This window comes from Rissa tridactyla, chromosome 6, assembly GCF_028500815.1.
Source record: "Rissa tridactyla isolate bRisTri1 chromosome 6, bRisTri1.patW.cur.20221130, whole genome shotgun sequence".
Classification (NCBI taxonomy): Eukaryota; Metazoa; Chordata; class Aves; order Charadriiformes; family Laridae; genus Rissa; species Rissa tridactyla.
The window spans coordinates 50915404-50932846 of record NC_071471.1 but is presented as its reverse complement, the minus strand read 5'-3'; the positions used below and the strand labels follow the sequence as shown (position 1 = coordinate 50932846).

The 17443-nt window shown below is 45.6% G+C and overlaps 1 protein-coding gene across 15 annotated transcripts in view; it reads left to right on the top strand.

Annotated features, from left to right (window-relative positions):
- The window catches only part of TLL2 (tolloid like 2), a 125483-nt gene that overhangs the window by 58644 nt on the left and 49396 nt on the right, over positions 1–17443 (top strand). For 12 of the 15 annotated variants that reach the window (XR_008467058.1, XR_008467060.1, XR_008467059.1 and 9 more), the window contains 6 exons: positions 2475–2645; positions 4633–4750; positions 5162–5340; positions 5641–5746; positions 11254–11378; positions 16665–16780. Coding sequence is in view for 11 of the 15 variants with exons in the window: in XM_054206081.1 (XP_054062056.1) it covers positions 2475–2645; positions 4633–4750; positions 5162–5340; positions 5641–5746; positions 11254–11378; positions 16665–16780 (815 nt within the window). In the remaining 4 variants the exon portion in view is untranslated. Of the gene's footprint in view, positions 1–2401; positions 2646–4632; positions 4751–5161; positions 5341–5640; positions 5756–11249; positions 11379–16664; positions 16781–17443 lie in introns of those variants that run through there. The other 3 variants (XM_054206086.1, XM_054206087.1, XM_054206088.1) reach the window with 3 other exon arrangements.

The window sequence follows — 17443 nt, the reverse complement described above, 5'->3', positions numbered from 1 at the left end:
ATGGTTGAGATAAACACAGTTTAATAACTGAAGAAAAGAGGGGGGCGGGGGGAAAACCCAAACCAAAAAGAAGTGATAAAAAGCCAATTGCTCACCTCCATCCACAAGCAGACAGATGGCCAGCCAGTTTCTGAACAATGGCAACCTTGGAAGACAAAATCCATTTGACCAACTTGGGTCAGCTGTCCCAGATGCATCTTTTCCCAGATTCTTGCCTATCCCATGTCTACTTGCTTGGGGATTGGAGAGGGCTCAGCAGAGTGGGAAAAAGAAGGCCTTGACACCGTGCAAGCACTGTTCAGCAATAGCCTGAACATTGGTGTGTTATCAACACAGTTTTAGCCACAAATACAAAACATAGTACCTTACAGGCTACTATGAGGAAATTTAGCTCCATCCCAGACAGACTCAGTACATACAGGTAGCCATGACTGTCACCGGCACGGCAAAACCATTTTACTCCAAGGCAGAGAGCATAACGCTAGCTGGCTGCTCCTTGCTGTAGGGATGTTTCAGCTAAACCAGTTTAAGCTTCTGTTCCTCTGAAGCAAGGCTGTCACCCAGGCCAAGTTTTGCAGTTGGCTTCTCCTACTCATGTAGGTAAGGTGTTGCTTACAGGATCAGTCCAGACCTCTCATCTTTGAGCATTGCTTGTGTCTTGAGACCCTCTCCCTTCTTCCAGCTGTGGCCCTTGCAATGGCCCCAGCACTACCTCTGTGGAATACGTGTATCCAAGAAAGGGAGAGCAGCTCTGATTTCATTGTGGGAACCCACAACTCAGAGGGTCCAGCAGCTGGTTTGGGGATGGAGCAGCTTCTGAAATGCTGGGTGCAGCCAGCATGCTGGGGAGGTGCTCAGGAGGAAGAGGAATAAAAGGCAAAGTCCCGCCTTTGTCCTTTAATTCAGAGCAAAGCCTCCATCAGGAAGGGGTGGACCTGGTAAAGCAGGAGGGAGGATTTGAAGTTCATTCCTTTCACCCCCCCTGCACTGCCTTAATTTCCTTCCCATTGTTTTGATCCCCTCAGCCTTGACAGTAGTGGTTTGCTTCCCTGTGCTGCTGCTGGAGGGATGAATGGGAGAAGAGGCTCTTGGCAGCTCCTCTAGTCGCTGGAGGAAGGTCTCAGTGGGGCTTGTGCTTTTTCATAACCCAACAGCCAATGTCCCTGACTTGGGAAGCAAAGCTGTAGCCAGTCTTACTGATTTCCATACAAAGCACAAGACCGCAACTAAAGCTTAGATGCCTCCTCTTGGAGCTTCATAGAGGCCCACCAACACTGAGAAGCCACCACCAGCAGTGCTGTCTCTCAAGATGGCAAGAGAGTTCCCTTTAGGCCAGCACCCTCTGCAGGTGTAGCAACCCCTGCACTCTATTATTCCTTTGCCCAAGTCCAGCTGATGGGTTGGCTATGCAATACAGGCAGTTTATCTAAGAAATGGTGTCTACACAGTCCTTACATGTGCTAGTAAAGCCCAGCTGGACTAAGGCTGCTTTGAGGTTTGGGGTCACCCATGGCAAAGGAAATAGGGGATGAACAGCCAGGAAGTTCTGAAAGGAGGATATTTTCTGCTGGATCAGACCCGCACCACATTAAAAGTGCAACTTGTGTAGAATCAGAGCAGAGCTGGAGCAGCACAGATGCAGGGCAAGGTGCGTGTCCTGCCTAGAAGCCTGCATGAATCCTCAGGCAGGTTTTGTGGCCAGCACCGAGCACCACAGCCAGGGCTCCTCTGCCTTTTTAGCAAGAAATGAGACACGTGTTCTGTTTTCCCTTTTGTATTTTTGCTCCTTTTCATTAAAATGAAGATATTCATCATGGATGGAGATTTGTGCTAAGTAGAGAATGCCTCAGCTTTTCCACCCTGAGCATCCCTCCTCCAGCAGAGACTGTCTGATCTGTATATGTTTCCAAACCACCCAAGACCAAGCACGTGAATACAAACAATTTTATATAATACTTTTCAGCCTTGAGTATAGGTTTCAGTCTGAGGGGTCTGTCCTTTTCTTCCAAGGGCAACTTGAATGAGTAGTTGTTGCTATTGTGAAGCTAAACCTGCCAGAACAAACCTTCCTTTGCAGGTCTGGATGAGTAGGGCAGGTTGAGAATATACAGTGACATCTGGGCTTGTTTGACCTCTCTCCTCCTATTCCCCTTGTTTAAGTACTGTGTCCCCATCTATAAAGTTGCTGCTGGAGAGAGTGGGTGGATAGAGATGGGGGGTGTCCCTCCATACTTTTCTGGGAGAACAGGTTTGGCATAGTGCATATTGACACTCTAAGGCAAGAAGGGCGAGGTTGCTACAGATTAACTATCTCTAAGTCCCAAACAAATCACTGGCAAATCTGGCAATGGCTTCTGGTTTGGATTAACATCTTGCTTTTTCTGTTTTTCTTTTTCTGAAGCTCCAGGGTATTACCTGAGGGCTGCACGTGGAACTAAAGAGGATTTAAACAGTGTTGCCACTCTGTCTTGCAGACGGCAGGCAGAACACAACGCTTGCGAGGAGGCCGAAGAGGAAGGAATATAAAGATGAGTCTGGGATGGATACACGCTCCTCTCCCAGAGTGCGCAGGGCAACCACAGCCAGGGCTGAGAGGATCTGGCCAGGGGGAGTCATCCCCTATATGATCGGAGGAAATTTCACTGGTCAGTAGTGAAAACATTGCTCCCTGTTTGCTCAGGGGTGAGTGTCTCAAAACGCGTGGGAGATCTCGGGAGCAGAGTTTTCCCACAAATGACTTGGATCCTTGGGAACCTTTCTCCTGAGGCAGGGTGGGCATGTGGATGCACAAGAAACTGTGCACTGTGGAAACCTGAGACTGAAGTGTGCGGTGAGGTCGTTCTTCTCTTGGAGTCCAAGAAATAATTGAGTGACTCAATTACTTTTCTTGATTGCTTCAGGGACCAGCACTTGTGAGCTGTGCTCACTCCCTGTGTTTCCTGAACAGGATCCTCTCTGCTGCTGGAAGAGCAGAAGTACCCTGGGTTGCTTTCTGAATCCCCACTCAGAGAACTTTCCCTGTGCACTTTGCTTCCTGACCTGCTGTTTTCTGGGCATCAAACTTCAGGGTCTCCCATAGGTGTAGGAGGGAGAGAAACAGTGAGCTGTGTCCCACGGTGCATGAGGAGGTCTCTGAAGTATCCTTTTTAGGATCTTTATAGCATCTTCTGGGCACTGTCCAAACTAAAGTAACTCTTGTAAGTCTCTCATGCAAAGCAGACAGACAACTTGCTCTGATGCCACCTCTCCAAAGCTCAGTGGTTCCCCATTGGATTGGTTTCATTGACTCATGGATGACAAATGTTCTGTGCTTTACTGGAGCCAGCTCCTTCCCGTCTCCCCCAGGCTGGCTCTGCCATCTTCCACTTAGATCCAGCAGACCTTATTCCCTTGGCTTCCCATAATATATTTTGTCGGAGCACCCACACTGCTGCCAGGAGTCTATGAAGCCCCAGTGGAAGGGTCTGTTCACCTCCTACAAAGGGAGGGGCTCATGCAACCTGTCAGGATATTGAGTAGCCTGCTAGCCACAGCTGTCCCCCCACATTTGTCAGAGAACAGCCCTCTCCATCCCTTGGGATCTGATGAGAGAATCTTCTCTGTGTTACAGTGTCCCACTGCCCTAACTAGAGGTAGGTAGCGCCATCCTTCCCTTTGGGTGACGGTGTAAGAAGCAGCTCTTACTGTACCACAGTTCCTTCTTGCATTCAGCTTGGTGTTTTGCCTCAGCTTAATCCCACCCTGGAGCTCCTCTCTGTATTCCTTGGGTCTTACTGATGTACTTCTGGCCTTTCCCCCCTCTCTAGTCGCTCTTGAGAGTGGCAGCTTGCTCTGCGTCCCTGTGGGTACCGGAGGCTGTGCTGGACAGGCAGTACTGTAGGGAAGCCTCCTGAGGCTGTGTACCGCTCTGGGGCATCGCTTCCCAGTTGTCTGTATGACCGTTCTGGATGCTGCTGAGTGACTGCTGGAGGTACCCTGGTCCCTGGGGAGGGGAGGTTCTGTGGCCTCTCTTCTTGCTAGTGTGAGACAGGCGTATTACCTTACTTCTCAGGTGTCTCTGTTAAGTCCTGAGCTGTCCCTCAGTTGGAGCACAGAGCAGCAGTGTATCTCTGCACCTTCTTACACTGCCCTGAGACTGATCCTAGCTCCTACGTAGTTTATGCTTCTAATTTTAAAGATAAACTACCTGACGACAGCTTTGCCTTTGCCAGAGGAGCATTTGTAGCACCCATGAGATTCCTGGATCTAGAAAGCTGTGTGTGGTCATGTTACATTGTGTCATGAGAGCAAATTTGGCACACCACTGAGTAGCTGGTGTGCAGATCAGAACACCCGGCAGCTCTGCCAGAATGACCTCTATGTAGTGAGGTGACATTTCTCACATGCAGAAATATCGATGTGCTTCAACAAGTTTACTACCTGCTTAATTAGAACAATTAAATCATGAAGCACAAGGAGAGAAAAGGATGATACAGTAAGTTAGTGCTATATTTGGAAGTGGGTCCTGGATTCCTAGAGTTATAAGATTGTTCGTTGGAAAGATTGACTGTTCCCCTGTCCAGATGAAGTCCATTAGAGATTTTCCTGAAAGCCAGGCTTTCACTGTTTGCTCTTCTTGGATTTCTTTTTCAGGAACGCAAAGAGCTATCTTTAAGCAAGCGATGAGGCACTGGGAGAAGCACACTTGTGTGACGTTTGTGGAGAGAACTGATGAAGAGAGTTTCATTGTGTTCACATACAGAACATGTGGGTAAGTGACACACACATTCCCTACAGCTATCTGTGTTGCAAACATCCCTTTCATTGACAGATGGGTTTCTAAGTCTAGCTCTGGTAAGAATAGACCAATGGCTACATGGAGGAATCTACCACAGAGACGCATCTGGTCACTTCCAGTAAGGATTGCCAGGATAATTTAATATTTGCTCAGAAGAAGGTGCTAAGCCTTTCTGGATTCTTTTTCCTGGGATAACATTTAAGTGTATATATGCATTTTTGTCGATAAACACTTAGGTGTTTTCTTTGTACATACAATCACACGTGTAAGTGTATGCAACTGCTGGCCTGTCCCGTACCCTGCCAGATGCCATCCTCTGTTCCTGTGCCTTAGACTTCCCCAATTCACTGATGTGCTTCAAGGGGTTTTGGGTTTGTTTTCCAGATGTTGCTCATACGTGGGTCGACGAGGAGGGGGCCCTCAGGCTATATCCATTGGAAAGAACTGTGACAAGTTTGGTATTGTGGCTCATGAGCTGGGTCATGTGGTGGGTTTCTGGCATGAGCACACACGACCTGACAGGGACCAGCATGTCACGATCATCAGAGAGAACATACAGCAAGGTAAAATAGCACTTCAGGTTATTCCACCTGGCTTTTGGGTGGGTGGAAACCTTTCTTGCTGGACTTGTGGAAAACCCCTAGTGGTGTGTAGGTTGGGATGGAGAAGAAGAAATATTGCTAGTCCTTGCCTAGAACAAGGGTCAAAATAGTTGGGTCAATAGAGATTTTGGATGTCCATCTGGAATTGTTGGAACATAGGAGCATATCACTTTCATTCTAGGTGCTCAGAGGTGGAGGGCTTGCTTTTTTTTTTTTTTTTTTAAGTGATTTGTATTTTTCCCTTTGTGTCTGGCATCACAGGTCAGGAGTACAACTTTTTAAAGATGGAAGCTGGGGAAGTGAACTCACTGGGGGAGACGTATGACTTCGACAGCATCATGCACTATGCTAGGAACACATTCTCCAGGTGACAATCCAAGATTACATGTCCTTAGGACTATTTTCAGTAGTTGTCTGTGGGATATGTGGAGCCTAGAAGGAGACCTGTGATCTGTTGTAGATATATGTGGCAGTTGCAGTGAGCTCTGCTGCATTGCAAAGCTTGGAAAACATTTGAAAAAGCAAAGTGGGTGAACAGAAGTATGGTGGACTCCTGTTTTCCTGTCCACACTATATTAACCCACTGCTGATAATCTCAGAGACCTTCCAAAGCCATGTTAGCATGTTTTGCAACCTTCCCAGACAGCGTGTATGTATGTGTATGTGTGTACCCTTCAAGGGGGTTATGCTAAAAACACCTTTCAATCTCTTGGTTGTCCAGCTCGTGCTTTGGAGTCACAATATTGCCTTCTGAATCCCTAGCAACTTTGCCAAGGGAGAATTTAAACTCTAGATCGTGATCTTTAATTGCGTGGCTATTTTTTTAACTGTTTATGCATGTGCTTTAGATGTGGCCTCTCAGATCTATGATTCTATGTGACTGGGTTCTTTATGGAGAATTTTTCAGTTCTGTTCCTGTCGCAAATAACTGGCTGATTTCAAGGGCTGTTTGCCCTTGATTTCCATCTCATCCCTGCAGATGGAGCCCATTTTATGATCAGACAGCTCTACTGGCTGTAGAGGTGAAACGAGCAGTTATTTATGTCCTGGATTTGGAATGAGAGCTACTGGATGACCAGCTCCATTTTGTTGTGTTATTTAAAGTTTTTTCCATAAATCCCACTACTTCTCCTTCGCAAGAGCTTTAATTTGCTACATACCATGAGTAAAGGGGATCAGAGGCAGAATGCAAGTATTCACGCTCTTGAGAACTTTCTGTTGCAAAAATTAAGTCTTTGGGGCTTTCTAAAAATTTTCTTACTCACCTGTTGTATGGAATTGCCAAGCCTATTGTTTTCTGTTTTTGTTTCTGGAACTTCATGTGAAGCAGGGGGAAATTACCAAGCTTGCTGAAACGCTGCTTGTTCTGGCAGGGGAAAATGGTAGATGGGCAAGGGTGCTTTGCAGCCTTCAGAGATTTCTTTGGGTCAGATACCCAAAGCAAACAATTTTTCTTCCCTTGAGGCATCTGCTGGACCCTTCCAGCATTTGCTAGACTCTAAATGGTTAGAATTGTCTTGCACAAAAGCAGGATTAAGTTATTACTGCCATTTATATTGTGGATGCCTTTGAGTCTGTGTCTCTTGAAAACCATGGTCCTTCAGAACACTGCTGGGCCAAAAAGGGATAAAAATGGCAAGAGTCCTTCTAAATTTAAATTGGTGCTTAATAGGATTTTTAAGTCTGTTTTCTTTAAGCCCTTTGTCCCTATGACCCACCCTCACCCCAGTAGCAGTCTTTGTGTAGTGATTGAACTGAGCACTAAGTGCCTCTGTGGGCTGATTGTGCTCTCACAGTAAATAGGCAGGGCTGGGAACAGGCTTTTACTTCACCAAGACCTGTCTTGACATCTGCTCCCCTAAAGGAACGATGCTTCCTTTGACCAATCAGTAGAGATTTGTGAGTGTATGCATGTCACCTTCCCTCCTTACTGAGGTTTGTGGATGCTGGCCAATTGCAACCAAAACTGACAAAAGCATGAAGTCCATGAAGATAGTAAGTTCCAGCAAGGTTTCATTAAGATCAGTGGCTAGGATAGCCCCTGCATGATGCTGCTAAGGGAAGAACTGTAGTGGGCATGTTAATACATTAGCATACACCAGAAAGTCCACCTAGGAAAAAGATGGTCTAAGCAGCATCCCACCAGCAGAGATGGGATGTGTGAGTGAGGAGGAGGTGAAGGACACAGAGCTGTGTCTGTGACTGTTGTCTTGAAGAAACTCTTATGTGGCACTTGGCACAACCTTGTTGTTCATGACTCCTGACGAACATTGATGATAGCAAATCATATGGTGTTTGCCATGGTCAAATGCGTCTGCAGATCCTACACCCTTTTTATTCTGAACTTTGTGCTTAGGACAGAAAGGTACAGTTTTTCTGAGATACAATGAATCATAGAACCATAGAATGGTTTGGGTTGGAAGGGACCTTAAAGATCATCTTGTTCCAACCCCCTGCCATGGGCAGGGACACCTCCCACTAGACCAGGTTGCTCAAAGCTCCATCCAGCCTGGTCTTGAACACCTCCAGGGATGGGGCATCCACAGCTGCCCTGGGCAACCTGTTCCAGTGTCTCAACACCCCCACAGTAAAGAATTTCTTCCTAATATCTAATCTAAATCTCCCCTCTTTCAGTTTAAAACCGTTAGTCCTTGTCCTATTGCTACATCCTCTCATAAAGAGTCCTAGCAGTGGAAATTGTTTCCCGTGGTGCTTTTGAAAATTTCTGCAGGAGTCACTGTTTGTTTTCAGTTCACAGCAAAACATATTTCTCGTTTGCATCTGTGGCTAATAGGAATAGAGTATGGCACAACAGACTGTAATGGCAGCAGTAACTGGTTTTTACCATGGGAACTTCTGTTCTTGTCTATGTCAGAAAGTTGCCTGTTTTGCAGAGTATGACTGCAGGCTTTTATTTCCTGGTGCATTCCTTACAGACATGGCAGCAAATTAAATTGACTATTGCTGCCTCATTAAACAATTTATTTTACTGCTGTCAAGACTCATAAATGGCAGCTTAGCAATAAGAAAGTTTAAACCTCCATGGAGCCCCAAGCAAATAGCGGGTTACCTTAATTCTCTAAGCCTCTTGCTAGTAGACATGGCAGCACAGCCTGGAGTTACAAAACATGACCTCTGCGAAGCTCCCATTTGAATCAGGGTGCAGGTAGCACTGTCTGCATGTCAAAGGGCATCTTCTGGATGTATTGGCAACACACCATCCTAATCCTGCAAAGATATATACGCATGGCACTTACATCCTCCGCAGGTTTTACTGTGTGAAGTAGGGTTATGTTGTCTCTCCTCTGCAGGTGGGCATATAAATACAGAGTTGGGACAAAATGTAGCTGTCTGCAGCAGAGTGTTTAATCTGCCTTCAGCATCTGCGTCCTTGAGTGGTGTTTAAAGCACCTGTATCTATTGGCCCATCAGATGGGATGGTGAATATTCAGCGTTTCTCAAGATCGGTTGATAATTTCATAATGTTTACATAACACTTTACACATTCAGGGTACTATGTGGATGCTAATGCCTTGAAAGCATCTCTGCTTAAACTCTGTCATTCTTAGCTAGTAGCTATGGTGGGTTGTTGTGCTTGACTTACCACTGCATTGGGCAGCTAATGCATGCTGCCCATGCCTGGACAACAGGAGAACCGGACATCCAGGATTCCTGTGTTCTTTTCCTACCTCTGGGAGGACAAGTTAGGTACCTTATTCAAGAATGGTTCTGGTGTTAGAGTGCCTGAGTTGCTCTGTTTAATGATGTCTGCTTGGTGTTTATTAATTTGTGAACCAAAGTATCAGTGCCCTTAGAAATGCTCGCCAAACGTGCAGCTTAACATCGTAAAGTGTTGTTAAGCAGATAGGGTTTGGGTGGACAGCATGGGCCTGCTGGGACCTGTGTGCTTTAGGCCAGAAGGACTCTTCATTGTACTCAGTTCCTTTGATTGTAAAATGAGAGGAACTGTTCTTACTGCCTCCTAATTTGGAGTCATGTTCAGCAATGCACGTGAAGGAAGCACAGAATTCAGTTGGTGGTAAAAGCAAAACCAGAAATCTTATTGACCCAAGCTAGGGTACAGCCTTCTGGAAGAAAATGTGTGTGGCAGGTAAGAAGGGATCACAAATTAATTTGAAGCTGTGAGCTGTTTGTGTTGTGTGAGCAGTACCCTAAGTGTATGCTCTGTGCAGGAAGCTGGGGCTGTGAGTGCACAGTCATCAGCACTGGAATGGGAAAAAATCAAAAGTGTAGGTGTGCAAGTGATGGTTTCTCTATTAAACTTTGTCATTCTTCCCTGTTTGAGTCTGGAGATCTGCAGAAAGCATTTCACTGGCCACAGAAGTATGTCCCTGCCAAATGCTGAGTTCTTCTGTGAAGTCCTGAGGAGGCTTGAAAACTTAGTGAGCAAACCGACCTGTTTCTCTGTTCGTGGTGTTTCTGGAACTGGACAATTTATTTTCAACATAAACTTAAATAAATTAAGCCCGAGGCATGCAGCTGGCATGTAGAATGCCAGCCTGAATTTGTCAATAAAAATTTGATGGGCTCACCTCTGAGCACTGATTTTAGTGCTGATCGGGAATTTTCCTACTACTGGAAAAAAAACAACATCCCCTACACAAGAGTTGATTCTAGCTTTTCAAACAGATTGAATTCCTTCCCCTCTATTTCTTCCTTCAGTTTGAATATTTACATAAGCATTTTTCCCTGCAAAATACGTTTAATAGAATGATATTTTCTGTTCAAGAACATTGGCTGCAGCTCTGGACAGCTGTGATCCAAATAGTCTGCTTGCAGTATTTATTTAAAATTAACCAATAAAAAAAAAACCCTCTCAGACTTCTTCTCAAGGCTCTTATGCTGCTGAGCAGCCCAATGAACAGAATTACTGGTGTACTTAGAGCTTAACCCATACTTGAAGACTCTTGTGCCAGGACTAGACAGCACTAAAATTATTGCTTCTGCCCTGATTTCCCATCAGACTTTACAGACAGTTGTATGCCGACCTTCAGAAAGAGAAGTCTGCCTCCCAGGGCTGATGCTGAAGCTGTTAGCTTTGGTACATCCAAGCCTGTTAGAGATTCAAGGGTGCAGTGAAATGGTTTCTGTGGACTGGAGAGCCTGGCCACGAGAGCTTGGACTTTACCAACCTGGAGTTCAGGTTTCTTATTCCTCCCTCCCACTTTAGCCCTGCAGTCCTAATGCTGCCTTGGAGTCTCTCTTGCGTGCAAGCTCGTGCTTGGATGCACAGACTTTGCATTTTGATAAATCCTTTTCTGGACCGAGATCAGAAGTGCAGTAGAGAGCTCCTGAGTATGAAGTACCACATGGAAGAAATAGTTGCGAGCGAAAAGAGGCATAGAGAAATGGAGTTATTAGCTTGGAAACTCTTGCAGAACAAAGGTAGAGCACTTGATCTTTTTCTCTTGTCTGTGGCAACTGCAATCACTGCCAGCCGAACCCCATCTGCTACTGAACAAACTCCCCTTCCCTCTGCTTCTCTGGCTTAAGTGTCCAATCTGTGCTCCTGCTGAGCCAGATGTGCCATGAACCTTCTGCAAGAATATTTCATTGCCTTTTCTGATTTATGGTAAGGAATGTGTCTATACTCAAACAGCGGCAGCAGCAATCTTGATATATCAAAAGAGGAATTTACTGGCTTGGCAGACTCGCCTGTACATTTGGAAGCTATCTGCTCTGGCGAGAAGGGCACCTCAAGACATGCAGTTATCACAACCTGCATTACTCTTGCTTGTTAGCGTGGGATGTATGGTGAAGGGGATGGTGTGGGAGGCCTGCCAGGGTGACTTTCAGTGCATCGTATCACTTTCCCTACTTCACTGCACTTTGTCTCTTTGTTCTTCCCTTTAGAGGGGTTTTCCTCGACACCATCCTTCCCCGTCGTGATGATAATGGGGTCCGGCCAACTATTGGTCAGCGTATTCGCCTGAGTCAGGGAGACATCGCTCAGGCAAGGAAGTTGTACAAATGCCCAGGTAAATATGGCTTGTGGAGATGGCGACAGCTTTATTGTATACATATGGTTTATCATGTTTTACACATAGACACATGGAAGGCACTGGAGTTCAAGAGCACCTTAACAATCCCTTTGATGAAAGAGACTCAGGAAATGTAGACCATCAAATGCTTCAAGCTGGAGCTGTGGGAGAACTGAACTTGCCTAACACGTGTCTACTATTAATACTTTGCCAGTATTCGGTTTGGTTTAGGGCTTCAGGTTTGTCCAGTGTTCTTTACTGAAACGGGTAAGAGTAGGCTAGGGAGAGAGGCTGGGACAAGGCTTGTATTTTGCTGCTATTTTTGTGTACGTACACAGTCTGGAATGAAGGGTGTAGGCTCTGTTCATAGAAGATGAAATTGATGTACACGACTGTGGACAGAGTGGGGACTAGGAGTTAGCAAAGTGGCAGAGGGATATCTGGTAATCAAGGTCTCTGCACACCAATTGTCAAACTTCTGTTGAGTTATTTATATAGGGGTTGTCCCAGGGATGAGCCTTAAGGAAACCATAAGTGTACCTCTGTGATTATGGTGTGTTGCTCCGAGGCTTGGGACATAACCTGGAAGAAAGCTCAAAGATGCTGGTTTGTGAAACAGCCAGGTGCTAGAAGCTGTTGCTTTGGACTGTTTACGGGAGGGCTGTATCTCTCTTCCTCCTGCGAGAGGGTTGATAGACCATGAAGAGTTTTGATAGAGAACCCACATATGTATGTGTGACGTGGCAAAGACCAGTGGTCTGGGTCCTGCTTTATCTGGAGTCTGAAAAAGACTGTCAAAAAGAGCATTGGGGTCACATATATGATTGGGAGAATAAATTTACCTATCAGAACAAAAGGATCCTTTTAAAGTGGAGACGTTAGACAGTGAAAATTTATGCAACAGTTTTAGCTGAATAGGTTAATAGAGAAAGCTAGATTTCAGAGAATAAATCTGCCAGACTTAAGGACAGGTTGAATGTGAGGATGTAAAGAGAGGCTCGAAGCAAAGGTAGCACCCAGTGTGGTGCCTGTGGCATGGACTGCAGCCAACTAGGAAGGGAGATAGCATGGGAGGTGTGGTGCTTGGAAGGAGAAAATTTAATAAGCTCTGTTGGATTTCTGCTGGTAGTGAAACATCCATGAGAAGATATTGGAGAATGAGAGAGTTGCCCTAATTTGACAGAATGACCCTGTAACATTTGTAATCATGCAGGGAGGAAAAAAAGGACTTTTGCAAGCATGGCCCAGGAGCTTATCTAAATGAGTCAGTCTGGCCAGCGTATTGATCCAATTGAGGGTGGCTTTTACTGATCATAAACCTAGTACAATCACAAATGACTAATCTCTTGGAATAAGCATATCATAGAGCGAGGGGAGAAGGGGAGCAGAGAGCTAAGTTTTACCGTTATACAGAGTCACGTCTTAAGTGAGTGGCTGGATAGCACTGCTCTGTGAACCCATCGTGAGGCCATGGAAAATGGCCAATAGCTGGTGTGCAAATCTGTTTCTTCTCTGTAGATCTCTCACTGAGGATCAGCAGTGCCTCAGGGGCCTTGACGTTTGGGGATCACTGCTTAGCTGACAGTGAGTGATATAACTTTCTTAGGTGTGCTAGTTCTAACTAACATTGGTGGGTTTTTTTACCACTCATAATTTTCTCTAATTTGCTTTTGGTTGAGCAAGGTGTAGCTCTTGGAAAACTACCTCGCAGATTGTTTTAGGTATTGGTTCATTTGAATACTCAAAAAAAAAAAATTACGTATGTCTTGCACCATGTTTTTTGATTGAGTCAGACTTAATCCAAGTAGCCTTTTCATTCTGATAGCTGGAAGCATCAACTACAGATTCAGATTTCTTGAGGCAAGCTGAAAAGCCTCTTTGGCCTGAAGTTAAAGTCAAACTACAAGCTACAGAGCAACTTTCTTTAAAATGAGGACCCTTCTGAGTTTCAAGTTTCCACTTGCAAAGCAGAACTTTTCTACTTTTTATTTTTTTTCCACAAAGTTTAGCAGAGGTTATTGCAGTTCAGAAAATATTTTGCAGCAGAACGATATGAGCTTTAAGACTACTAAACCAATTTTCTTCAAATATCTATTGTTTTGGTTTCTTTTTTTTTTTCTTTTTTGCTTTGCATCAAAATGCATACACAGGTTGCATTTGAAGAGGAGGAGAGAAGAGAAGGGGTGCAATATATTTAATAACATGAACATCTTCAGCTGCCATTTGAATCAGTAGCTTGAAAAGTTCTCTTCTGCAAAATGCAAACCACAGGAGTTCAAAAACAAGGGACTTAAGTTGTGGGTTCGAGCAGGGTCTGAATGAGACTTTTGGTTGAGGACAACTTTGTTCAGTAATCAAGCTGAGGATTTTTAGGTAAAACACAACAACATAATCCAGAAGTTGAATGGCAGATGGTTTCACTTTTAGAAAGAGAGTATCCATCTGAGAATGCCTGAGAAAATTCCCCAAAAAAAGAGCTAGCATGGTGTAGGATGAGTTACAAGTATGCACTGGTACGAGCCAGAACGACTGCTGTGTCTGTTGTAAGAAACAGGGCTCTCCAACTCATTAGACTGGAGCGCTTGTGGCTACTACAGTTAGGGCTGGCTTAGCTTTTCCATTCTAAAACCCTGCTGTTTTAAATTGCTCTTAATTCCCCAAAGCTTATACCTGCTGGGTTAAAGTTAGTGCCAAACCAGGAGAAACCAGATGAAATTTGCTGAAGGAATTTCTGGAAGGCAAGACGCATTCTGCTGCATCGTAGTAAATGCTAGATTTGATGTGGCTGCGTGGTTGAGGATTTGATGAGTATAGTCACTACAAAAGACTTCAAAACAGCACGTCCTGCTGTCTTGTGCTGTGCTAAAGGAAACACGCCTGTGTGGCTGTGCTAACTGTGCAGGAATGGTTTACTATAAATTGGGAATGGTCCTGCTTTATATCATCCCATCCAATTCTCTGTGCAGCTTCAAAAAGATGTAGTGTACCAGTAACCAGCTGCAGAGCAGTAAATACTCAACTACTCAATTTACAAATGGCTTCTGAAGCGTTCACCTTTTTACTTTGCTTTTCACCTCTGTTCCTCTCTGGCAGCTTGTGTGTGCTGAATGGCCAGCCTCTCCCAGCTTATCTGGGGAGTTTCCTCTGCAAAGTTTGGATAGTTAGCTAGGTCTCCTTTCATGATGTTTTAGCAGCGTAGTGTTTGGTGGCAGATATGTTAGTACCTGTTCCATAATTACAGTCTTGCCAGGTACTGTGTAATTACACTTAGGAGAATTGAGTCTGGGCTGTCAGAAACCTTCACTGTAGTTCAGCTGACAGCAGTAATCCTCTTTGTCCTGTGTCATTATGGTCATGTAGTATGTGTTTCAAGTGATGTAGAGCTCTCTTTATCGTTTCATATTTGTTTAAATAGATTTTTGAGCAGAAAAAGAACATTTGTATATCTTGGTGAATTGTGGATTGGAATCCCCTATTTATTGGGACACCTTGTGAGATGTTGCCGTTCCTAGAGCCATGCTAAGGTGGTGGTCACTCCAGACCATGCATTGACCACTGGTGATGCCAGAGGATCAGCTGAAGAATGGCTTGCTGTCCTCAGAATAAATATTGCTGGGACTCATCTTCTTTGAGTTTATCTGCTGTGGCAGCATGCATTTCCTGGTTGAGGGTCCCAGGAGCATCCTGGGAGCTGGAATTATCCTAACAGATTCTGACATAGATAACAAGGCAAGAGAGGGTTTGGACCCTCATTTATTTTTTTTATTCCTCTGGGGCAGATGTGTGCATTTACCTGCCTGTTTTGCCCACTGGTGCTTTTTTCTAGTAGTTTAAAATGCCTTTGGCTTTCCTGACAGGAATCACTTTGCCAGATGCCATGCTGACCTGTACCTTGAAATGTGTGCAACTTGTTCCTAGTAGTGACTCCACCTTCCAGAGCACCCCTAGGAGCTGTTTGTTTGAGCAAAACTCTTTTTTGTGTCCCTGCCTATTCATCTAGTCTGACCTGTCAAGCTGTGGGTCAAACTACTTCAGGGAAATTAAGAATTTCTGGCCTAGGTGACTCCCTCTTCCCTTTTTGAAGATATTAAACTTTTTGAATGGGACCAGTCTCTTTTCACCTCCAACTTCCGACCCGCCCATCTAAATGTGATCATGGCTGAAAAATTAGTGAGTGTGTGATAGCATCAGGCAGAGGAACATCCCCTGGCATTTCCATGAGAAAGGGAGCCAGATGTTCGGCCTTGTCGGATCTTTCAAAGCACTGCTGCTTAACGAGGGATTTTTGGGAGCTTCCTTACCGTCACTGAGGAAACGAAGCTGCAGGTCAAGGGCAGCTTTGTAACATCAGTGGGTTATGAAATTAGAAAATACAACTGGAAAGCAGGCAAGCCAAGGTCCCTGCTCCTTGGGATGGTATCTGCATGTGCCTAGTGTGTACTCTGAAGGAAACGGCAGCTTTGATATTTGCGATCCTCCGACCTAGCCAGTCAGCTGCTCTGCAGATGAGATGGTCACACCTTGTTCCAGCTCAGTTCCTGGCTCAGAGAGCAGGAACTACAGTAGTCTCGGCTTTTCCAGATGTTGGAAGCCGCAGTTTCCTAAAGGAGCATATGTGTGTGCACATTATTTGTTTCCCAAAAGTCGCTCTGGGATCTACATTTCATCGACTGCAGCAGGCCACAAAAACGGGAGGGTGGAGAGCAGAGTGAGCTGCAACGCTCATGTTTTACCCTGCGCAGAGTGACAGCAGGGTAGGTGCTGGACAGATGAAGCATGAGGGCAGTGGGGCTTGCCTTGCTTTTGTTGGGAAGTTTTAACCCCCCAAAAAGACGCTTAACAATGGTAACTAAGGAGAACATCATTGAGCAGCTTGTAATGAAGGGAAAACAGATTTGTTGGCAGCAGTCTTGGGGTTGTGAGGTGGGGTAGGGTTAATAGTTTGCATTTGATTAGTGGATGAGATATTTCTCAGTAGGGTTGAAACTTGAAAGTGCTGGCATGTGTAAGGAAGATGAAGGAAGAAGGCTGCCATTCAAAAGCTGTTTCCTGTGTGTCCTTGCACTGATCATCCTCTATCACGGGAATTCTGACAAATATCACATCACCCCTTTGGCAAGGTCTCAGGTGGTCAATGCCCTTTGGCTAGTACCATGAATGAACATCCTTAGAGTACCTGTCACCAACCTACACGCAGCAGCCATGTGCAAACATTTTGGTAGACACTGATGTGTTTCAGAGAGTCACTCCTTATTGCGGGTTTTTCCTCCCCCTCTCTCGCAGCTTGTGGAGAGACCTTGCAGGACTCAACAGGGAATTTCTCAGCCCCTGGCTTTCCAAATGGCTACCCCTCCTATTCTCACTGTGTCTGGAGGATCTCAGTGACCCCAGGGGAGAAGGTAGGTGCCACACCAGCACAAGGTGTACCCAGCACTTCCCTTGCCTGTGGTTTTGCCTATGCTGACAGCGTTAGCAGCTTTCAAAAGATCTCTGCATGCCTGGAGTGCAGGGATGGAGCCCGGAAAGGCTCCTGAACACCATCGTTATCCTGCTAGAGATGGGTTCAGGAGTGCGTGGTCCTGAGGAGAGAAGAGGTAATGGTGGAGCAGAGCCCCCTCACAGGTCTGGGCTGTGTGTCGATCTCTGATCCTTCCTCTCTATTCAAGACTGAACCCTGCATGAACTTTTCCTGCCACCCACTAGCTCTGGCCGAGCTCACCTTTCAAAGCCAGGTGCCAGTCAGATGAGTTAGATAAAATGTGCCAGCAAGCTGGGCTCCCGAAGGGAGCCAAGGAGCCGTGAGTGACATTGGTGGCCTGCCCCTGTCACGCAGGCATAATGTCCCTGTCAGGAGACTCCCGCTCCCCGCCTCGAAACGCCGAGCCCCGCTGCGCATCAATCACCCACCCTGTCCACTTTCTTCCCAGCTCCTTTTGTTTTATTGATCTTCCTGTGGAAATGAAATCTTTCCTTAATCCACTAACGCCAGCCTTTCAGGCCTTTCATGCCGTACCAACCAAGCTGCAGGAATGCGCAGCCTGGCTTGGGAGCTCTTCGGCAGA